The sequence below is a fragment of the Lepidothrix coronata genome, unplaced genomic scaffold (assembly GCF_001604755.1).
Source record: "Lepidothrix coronata isolate B3197 unplaced genomic scaffold, Lepidothrix_coronata-1.0 Scaffold9, whole genome shotgun sequence".
In the NCBI taxonomy this organism is placed as follows: Eukaryota; Metazoa; Chordata; class Aves; order Passeriformes; family Pipridae; genus Lepidothrix; species Lepidothrix coronata.
The window spans coordinates 2,864,769-2,874,528 of NW_016690189.1; the positions used below are offsets into that span (position 1 = coordinate 2,864,769).

Genomic DNA, 9,760 nt, shown 5'->3' on the forward strand with positions numbered 1-9,760 from the left:
AACAGACATTGAGATATGAATTTTCACCCCCTTTAAAAAAGCATGAGTTTAACACACTACTTTCTATATAGAGCGTACTTTCTTCTCCCATTGGTCAATCTTTTTCTACAAAGCATCGCCTTAACACTGGCTTTATGTCCAGCATTTTCATCAAGCGTATGAGAAAAATGCTGCCAACCCTAAATAATTTCATTGGTTTGTTTGATGTTTCGACATGTTAGGTAGTACATTTTTTCAGCTATGTTGTAGTTTAGGAATGGTATTCCCCAGGTTAGTGTTCCCATTGAAATGTTTCAAATCGCACACTGCTCGCTCACTCCCCTTTCCCCTCCGTCTCCCTCTGCGACAGGATGGAGAGGAGAATTGGAGGCAGGAAAGGTAAAGATCACAGGTTGAGATAAGAATGATTTGCTGGAAACAGCAATGAGATAAAAAACCAAACAGTAACAGCAACAATATTAATAACAGAGTGTACAAGGAAGGCAAATGATTCACATGCAAGTTCTCCCCATGCACAACTGGCGCTGCCCGACCACTCCCTCTGCCACCTACCTGGAAGGAACCTATCCCCCTCCCCACCCTGTGTATGGCATGAGGTGGTACAGAATAACCTCAGAGTCCGGGCTGTGCCTCTCTTGGTTACTGCAAAAATTAACCCTGTCATGGCTGGAATCAGGACAAGCTATAATTCTACTTCATTTAATTTCTACATGAATCAGGGCAGCTATGGAACCAGTTGCCTTAAATAAATGACTCTGCAGAGAACATAATTAGCAGAGCTCAATGCTTTAAAGGGTTCTGTGTTCAGCATAAATTGATCTTGTTTATGAGGGGTTATGTAAGTCTGTGTTAGTGAAAATGCAAATAGTACTTTACTAATCTACTTAGTAGCTTATGTATGCATTAGTTTCAACTGGAATGGTCTGTTCTTATGTTCTACTCGTGAATAAGACAAAGTCCTTGTCATCTTGATCAGTCACCTGGATCATTCAGACTATCTGTGAATCTATCACTGAATCATGTTGCTTAGACAGAACATTGTGCAGGGTAAAGTCCACAGGATTTGTGGACTTAGATTTCTGTGTACAGAAGTGCTTTACAGATGACCAAAGTTTGAATTTTGTAAATATCTGTAAATAAAAAGTTGAATGCATTTCCCCTCATCTCCTTAGTGTTTTAACAAAGTTAATAAAATGGCTAAAATGGCTGGCTGGAATGGTAAAAAAGAAGGCTAACAACAACTCTAGTTTTCCCTGTCTTTCTTCCCACTTCCCCACTTTTTTAACAAGCTATAAAAAGTAATATTAACTCACAGAATTAGGAAAAAATAATGTAGAAGAAAAATGATAAACTTTAGAAATGGAGGTTGCTATAATGCAAATCATCTAGCATGTTTACTCTTAGAGTATTTTGCAATTATTACCTAATTAATCCCAATGGTTTCTCTCTGGGGAACAGAGGGAGACAGCACAGTAATCATAATCCTTGCTTCATGTATTAAAATGAAAATAGAGAAAGTGTAAATGTTTTACCGGAGGTCACATAGCAACTCTTTTGAAGGGTTAGCTGTAGAATTACTAGCTGCAGGCCATGAATTAAATCCTAATTTACATTGCTTTTTGGTTTCTTTAAAAGGCAGATTTAAGTATTATGGATGATTTTTGGTCCATCTGATGCATAATGAAAATGTGAGTGAAGAGGAGAGGCACATCCTCATTCTAAATTTCAAAACATGTCCCAATTTTGCAACATTGTAAAACTTTCATCATAAGTGGATTGCACACTACTGACTTTATCTTTAGGATTTGTGTATAAGTACATGTGATAGATGGTATTCTTCTGAACTCAGAAGTTAATTAAAGCAGTCTCAAAATAACCTAACCCTTTTATTAGGCTTTTATGTGAATTAGTTTAGATGCTGCTATACAGGACCCGATGTTTGTGAGATTAAGGAGAAAGAGTTAAGAATGTACAATGGAAATCTGGCTGTTAGATGCTTCTGTGGAAAAAAAAGTCAAATTTCACGTTCTCTTAGAAGACCTGAGTGAAAGAAATAACAAGAACTTTCTAGTGACTATGAAAAGGAACACGTTACCATTTTACCTTAGTTTATCTTGAATTTAAAATAGGGAATACTGCAAAGTCCTGCAGCTGGTAATTTCTACTCACGTCAGGTATTGGCAGTTACAGGTATTCTTCACTGAATTTTGATGAAGTGATACAGATCATGAGAACAGAATTTTTTGTCATCTTTTACCTGAATCTGGGAATATATAATTTGCAATATCAAAGCAATAGGTAGGTTCATAGAATTATAGAACAGTTTGGGTTGGAAGGTCATCTAGTCCAACTCCAATGCAGTGGGCAGGGACATCTTCAACCAGATCAGGTTGCTCAGAGCTCTGTCAAACCTGACCTTGAATGTTCCTGGGGGTGGGGCATCTACCACGTCTCTGGGCGACCTGTGCCAGTGTTTCACTACCATCATTGTAAAAAGTTTCTTCCTTAAATCTTGTATAAATCTAGCCTCTCAGTTTAAAACCATTACCCCTGGTCCCATTGCAACAGGCCCTGCTAGAAAGTTTGTCTCCATCTTTCTTATAAGCCCCCTTTAGGTACTGAAATGCCACAATGAGGTTACCCCAGAGCCTTCTCTTCTCCAGGCTGAATAACTCCAACTCTAAACTTTCCTCATAGCATAGAGGGGCTCTGCCCTTCTGATCATCTTCATGGCCATCCTCTGGACCTACTCATACAGATCCATGTCTTTCCTGCGCTGAGGACCTCAGAGCTGGATGTAGTACTCCTAATGGGGTCTCACCAGAGCAGAGTAGAGGGCTGAATCACCTCGCTTGACCTAACGACCACGCTGCTTGTGATGCAACCCAGCGTAAAATTGGCTTTCTGGGCTGTGAGCACCCATTGCCAGTTCATGTCCAGCTTTTCATCCACCAGTGTCACCAAGTCCTTCTCAACAGGGCTGCTCTTGATCCCTTCATCCCCCAGGGGTTGAATTTGCAGAGGTTGCCCTGGCGCAGGTGCAGGACCTTGCACTTGGCCTTGTTGAATGTCATTAGGTTGTCATGGGCCCACTCTTTGAGCTTGTCCTTGTCCCTCTGGGTGGCATTTCATCCTTCAGGAGTGTCAACCTTTATTGCTTTTACTGAACTATGCCTTGTATGCTATTAGAGACTATAGAAGAATTTGTAGGAGGAGTCTTTACAACAGAATAAAAGTATTGGTCTTGTACCAACAACTTGTACTATTGGGCCTTGCTTTATCTCATTTCTGTTTCATAATGGTTTTTTCTATAGCTCGCTATCTCTGCTCGCTTCTCTAGCAGACCCTTGAACTCTCCTGGTTTTCCTTCAAACTAGTTATATTTCTGTCTAATCTTACCATGCAGAACTACATGGAGCCACAGAAGAGGTGGGAAATGGGTGTATAAAAGCAATATGGGAGTAAAAGTGCAGGGGAAATAATGTCAGTACGCAGAGAGGTAAAACAGTAGAAAACAGCAGTTAGAACCAGTAGCGAGCCTTTAATTTGCACAGCGATCCATGATGCTTCTTCACTTGGGTAATACATCACCTTAGCCAATTTAGTATTGGTTATTTTTAGATGTCCTTACTGCATACAAAGAAGTTGATGAGCAGAGATTGCATCATTTACAAATGACTGTACAACTAGTGCTGACAGCAGTCTTTCATCTTAACAATTTAATAGAATTGTGTATCTTACATTTATTACAGTCTTAATTTCAGAGTAGCCTCCAGATGAATTTTCAGTTTAACTGCTTTGTATTGTATCATCTTTTATTAAATCACTGCAGCCCAAAAGAGAAAGTTGACAAATGCTGAAATTTTAAAGTTCATCTGAAATCTTTATTTGAATACACACCAATTAGGGAACTTCTCTGAATGGCAGATTTGGACAGGAAGCATTTTATTATTGCACAAGAAAACAATCTGTGTTTTCTCTGCTGAATTTAATGCAGCTCTAACTGTGGCATTGTGGTTTTTGCCTACTTAATGAGATTTATGCTAATGCATACAATTAGTAAACTAGCTTGATCAAACTGAGGGGTGTAAGATAAATACACTTCTGAAACTCCAGAAGGAAGGAAATTGAAGATTCATTCTTTTCCAATTAAAATGTATTCTAACACGTACTTTTTTGGTGGTACCTTTTCTTTCCCAAAAAACAAGAAATAAAAATACTGATCTTAGGACCTAAGTCAAAGTAGCTTGTATGCTTATTTCTTGACTTAGGAAATCTTACATAAAATATGCAGTTAATTTAATGACAAAGTTGTGAAGTCCTCGTCTGGAAATAGAAATTATTCTAAAAAACCCCAGAATTACAGAAATCTGATTTTTACTGATGTGGCATCCTCTGTCCTGCAATCATCACTTGAAAGACTTTAGCTTATTCTCTTCCTCAGTTTCTAGTTTCCTGCCATCTCATTTGCCTTCTTTTCCCTCTTTCTCCTGTTTTTCCTCCTATACCATTTAATTGCAGGCTGGGAAAGACCCAGCAAAGTGCTATAGCTAGTTTTGAAATATGCAATTGGATGCAATAGAAAGCAGGCTAAACAGGACTGATAATTGTTGACATCGCTGTACTGCTCTTCCTTAATGGAGGAGCTAAGATGGACCTGAGTTTTTCTCTCTGTGTACTTTAATATTTGTGCAACTTAGAAGAAGTTAATACTGTTGATTTCTTACTCAAATTTGTTTGAAGATAGTGAAGAGTGTCTGAAGTTATTAGTGTGCTTCCGAACAAAAAGCACATGAATGGACAGCAAGATCACACAAGCTTGATTTCCTTTAGAAAACTGATCTAAACCCCTGTTTCTAATTATGTGAAGGTAAATTTTATACACTGAACATCATTAATCAAATAATTTAACAGAAAACATGTTATGTGGTTACTTATCTAAAATATATTGCAAATGTATATGTTAACAATCTAACTTCTTTTTTTTTTTTAGCCCAAATTTATTGTAACAGCTAGTTTTGGAGTAGAACCGAAAAGAAAAGTGGAATACATATCCCTCCTAGAAGGAGCACTGGCAAGGACGCAGAGCAAACCTGATAAAGTTCTCATTTACAAGCGACCTAATTTGGTGGGTGTACACTTGTTCTGACTTTATTTTAACTTTCAGATGTTTATGTAGTGCATGTGCCTTTTCTTTTTTACAGGTAAAATTTTACTGTATCTATTGTAGTTTGTTTTTTAATTTTAAAGGTAAACATTTTATTTGTAAGATTTAAATAATAAATAGAACTAATGCATCAGAGAGATTACTGTACAGAAAATTGAATAGTACTGTATAGAAAATTTGAATATTCCATTTGGAATGGAATTTGACCAAATTCATTTATTCTGTCTGTTTTTCTTTTAACAATTTTCTTATTTTTCAATGGGCAGGGCCACGTTCCTCTTACTCGAGGTCGTGATCTTGACTGGGAAGAAGAGCTTGCAAAAGCACAGTGTTCTAGATGTGTCTCAGTTCCCTCAGACCATCCACTTTATATTCTGTATACATCTGGAACAACAGGCTTGCCCAAGGTAAAGAACTATCTGAAGTCTACATGTCTGTGACCAATCTATTTGCAGTTCCACTTGAGAAAATATTTAATAAAAAAGGTTTAAAATGTTTGCCAGAGCACAATGCTGTAAATGATAAGCATTGCTAGAAATGGTTTAATCTTATTTATTCACATTTCACTAGTTTAAAGGCAATGTATAAGAATAAATCATGTTTGTTTATTTAAATAGTAGTAATATAAAGCTAAGATGCATTTACTTCAAGATGTTTGTACAATAGAAACTTTTGAGGACAGCAGAATGCCTTTTATCCAGTACTATCTTCTGTGTTTTAACTGTTTTAGATAAGCGTAGTATAGTGACTTAATGGCAAGGTTTGTTAATATATCACCTGTGTGATGGTATATATTGCTGACTAGTCTTGTTCATTATTTACATATTAGCTAATTTTCCTGTAGATAAGACATGGTGAATGACCTTACAGATTAAATGGGTTTAAGCATATTCTGAAAACTTGTGTTACTGAACAATTCTGAGGACATAATTCTCCCGAAAAGAAAAGTTTAGATTGAGTAAGTGAAAATTAGCATAGAGTATTTGAAAATGTTTACTTTTGAATGTAAATTAGTTTTAATGACCTATTTTTAAAGGATTGTATTTTAAAAGAGGACTGTCTGAATGTTTGCTTGGTACTTATAATGCTCTTTTACAGTGTGTGGAAGACAAGCTGAATATAATTTTCTGTTGCTAGTCTTACAACCACAGATTCAGACAGTATCATATATCCCTGGATATGACAGTGCTTAGACTACTAGTAGAAAATTATTTAATCATGTTGCCTGTAAAGTTCAGAATCTATGAGGATGTAAGGGAAAACAAGTATCAGTTTCGCTGAGAAAATTGTCTTCTGCTTTTACCTTCAAGATGGGCCCTTTAAAGCAATACATTTATCTTGAATTATTTTATTGTCAAAAAGCCCAAGATAAGATCCTTTGTTACTACAGGAATTTTCCTTGACTGTGAGTTTCAATATAGTATCTCAGAGAGAATAGTTCTCAGAAGTTTACTTCACTCTGTTGGCTCTGCAGAGAAAAATGTAGACATCTTGAGTGAATCACCCTTGTAAGAGGGAGATTGTCAACTAGCACTAACTAAGCTACAATAAGTAACTCAGTGAATAAAATAACTTTTTTATTTGTTTAAGGAACTTAATTTGAATGCTCATGCAACTAAAATTACTCAGTTATGATCTTCATAGCAAAACTGTTGTTAATCTCAGAGCAGGAGCTAAGTTAGAAGCTGAGTCTAACAAAGGCAATCTGCTGTCTGAAAATGGCGAAATGTTAGTTAACCATTCTCTCCCTTAGCAATCTCCATTTTAATGAGTTAATGTGTCTCTACAGTCCCTTGTTTATTGGATGAGGTCTGAAAGTCCCTCTTTCATTCTATGAAGTACATCAAGAAAATGTACCATGCCTAGCATGGACAGATTGCTGCATTGTAATGTCTGTGCAGAGGATATTTGAATTTTAGTTCAGGACACCAGGACATAGTTTACTTAATTCTTTCCTCTAGGAACAGGGTACTAGAAGGTGAAATATATGAAATCTATAGTAACCATACTTATATTGCAAAATATTTCCAAAATTTTCCTATAATTTTTCTTCCAGAGCTGGTTATTGGTTTACCAAGGTGCATAATGCTATTGATACTCTCTCATTCTAATTTTCCCTCTTTTAGGTGAACACTGGGATGTTCTTCATTTTGCATGTTTATGTGCACTTCAGGCCAGATACAAACTTTCAAAAATATACATTTATTTAAGCCAAGTTTCCGACGTCTTTAAAAAAAGTCAGTGCAGAAGGACGGGTACATTTCAGGGAGTAATTCACTCCAGTTGTCTTAGGGATTGTCCACTTCACAGCTGCCCCTCCTATCCAGTGATGATACAGAGAGACTAGGCAATGAATTTAAAACATGCCTAACATTTAGATGGCACAGTGTGAGGTAAATACTCAATCTCTTATTTTTTGTCAGCATATGTTGACTAAATATTTGTATAGCCAGTTTTTATGAGAGAATTCTAGATTTGTTAGTAATCCTCTGAAAACTATTGTCATCTTGGCCTTGGGTTGTGTTTTTGTTTTTTTTATTGTATGTTTGTTTGTTTTCCAAAATTACTTCTTTTGTGGAAGTGCTAGTACACACACGTTCTTTTTGGAATAGATCCTTTTCTTTAGGAGTATTGGAATTAGACAACCTTAAGTCTATTGCTGCTAAAACCTCAACATGTAATTGAAGACTCAAATTAAATACTCAAATTTTCTCATTTAGGGTGTTGTCAGACCAACAGGTGGCTATGCAGTTATGCTAAACTGGACAATGTCAGCTGTATACGGACTCACACCTGGTGAGGTAATTCCACTTAAATGTCATGTAAATGTGTTTGAATGCCTCTTAAAACTTCTCACTCTAATTATGTTTTTATTTCATTTTAGGTGTGGTGGGCAGCTTCTGATTTAGGCTGGGTTGTTGGTCATTCCTATATTTGCTATGGACCTCTCCTTCATGGGAATACTACAGTTTTGTATGAGGTATGAACCATTCTAAAAAATCAGCCTTGGAAAAGGCAGCATCTCCTCCAGCTGATGATCCAGGTGATCCCATTTATGCCTGTCTGTTCTTCATGCTATAGATGTTTGAATTGTGTGTATATCTTCAGTGTTCATACTCTCCTGTCTATTACAGTAATTTTTAAGGAAAACTTATTTCACTATCCTTCAAGCTTGTCTACTTCAGCTGTGTGAAAGGTAATAGTCAGCGGGGCAAGGAACTCTGAAACAACAGACCTAGAAATGGCAGAAAGCGGAGTATACCTGTGTTGTTGATTAGACTACCATGTGTTTTGCATGTCTTGAAATGAAAAACTCTGGATCTGAGTTGGATGCATTGAGAGCTCCATGGCTGGAACTAGAACTTCGAAGGAGACTTTTCTCCCTCTACCACTCAAAGCAACTGAAACCAAGACTGAGATGACATTCAACTCATCGTCCTTTTCCTTGTGGGATGAAACTCAGTGGGGTGGAGAGGAGACTAGTCTGAGTGGTCTGTTGCATCCTAACTTTGGTGTTCAAAATAGCAATCATGCTGCCTTACATTGTTATTTTTTCAGGAGTTATTGTTGATTGTCTCTCTGATCATGAGGTAGGAAGATACAGTGTTGCTTGAACCTTCTTCTTTATTCTTCAGGAAGTGTCCGGTATCCATCAGTGATAGTGAAAGACATTTTATGTAAAAGCACTGACATTGTTAGCTCTTAAGCGTGCTGAAACTTGGTTGTTTGCGTCCACTTGACATTAGGATTTCTGGGTATATCCCAGCTTCTCCGACAACACTGTGGAGCATGATGCCCACCTAGTAATTGCTTTGTCTTTTTCAGTGGTCCCAGAGGCAGAAGTTGTTTTAGATATGCCATCATGGTATGCTGATCACCTTTGTTGGTTTGTAGTGATAGCTAGAAACATGTGAATCATTAAGGGAAATACAATGATAACTCAGATCATACAAGAACTGCAGAAGTATAGTGAATGTACTGGATACTGAGGGCATGAAATAAGCTTTGATGACAATGTAAATATAGCAATTATTAGAGCACCATCTGTACCCAGTCCTTCTGGAGCAGGGGAGTCAGCATGACACGGCAGAAACATACTGTGTGAAACATACTGTGTGAAACATATGTGCAGAAGTTCTGCTTAAGAAAATATTTATTACAAGCAAACTTTCTCCATTTTCCTGTTATTACACTGTAGAAGTGAAGATAACCATACTAGAACAAAAATGGATTGTTAGTGTTTACAGAAACAACCATTGTCAAAACAATCCTTCAATCTCTGCACAACCAGTTAAATCGGTATTGGTTGAGTTGTGCTTCACTGTAATGAATTTACGCACTTCTGTTGGTGGGCAGCTGGTGCTGGGGTTGTTCCTGAATTTTGAGTAAATATGTTTCTGAATCCTGGATACTGAAAAGGCATGGACAGTTGTAATACGGTGAGATTCCCTTCAAATTATTTGAATGCTGCTGTGCATCAGAGACTACAGAATTGACTATGACTTGCTGCATCCTGTTTTGGAAGTTAGAAGTACACTTTACTGCTCGAAATTCAATGTCTTTGCAAAACTTATAAGTGAGATTTTCACAAGC

At 37.1% G+C, this 9,760-nt stretch overlaps 1 protein-coding gene across 1 annotated transcript in view; it reads left to right on the top strand.

Moving 5' to 3' along the window:
• The window catches only part of ACSS3 (acyl-CoA synthetase short-chain family member 3), an 84,613-nt gene that overhangs the window by 20,758 nt on the left and 54,095 nt on the right, over positions 1-9,760 (top strand). The window contains exons 4-7 of the mRNA XM_017804253.1: positions 4,994-5,128; positions 5,434-5,574; positions 7,888-7,968; positions 8,052-8,147. Coding sequence (XP_017659742.1) covers positions 4,994-5,128; positions 5,434-5,574; positions 7,888-7,968; positions 8,052-8,147 — 453 coding nt within the window. The remainder of the gene's footprint in view (positions 1-4,993; positions 5,129-5,433; positions 5,575-7,887; positions 7,969-8,051; positions 8,148-9,760) is intronic.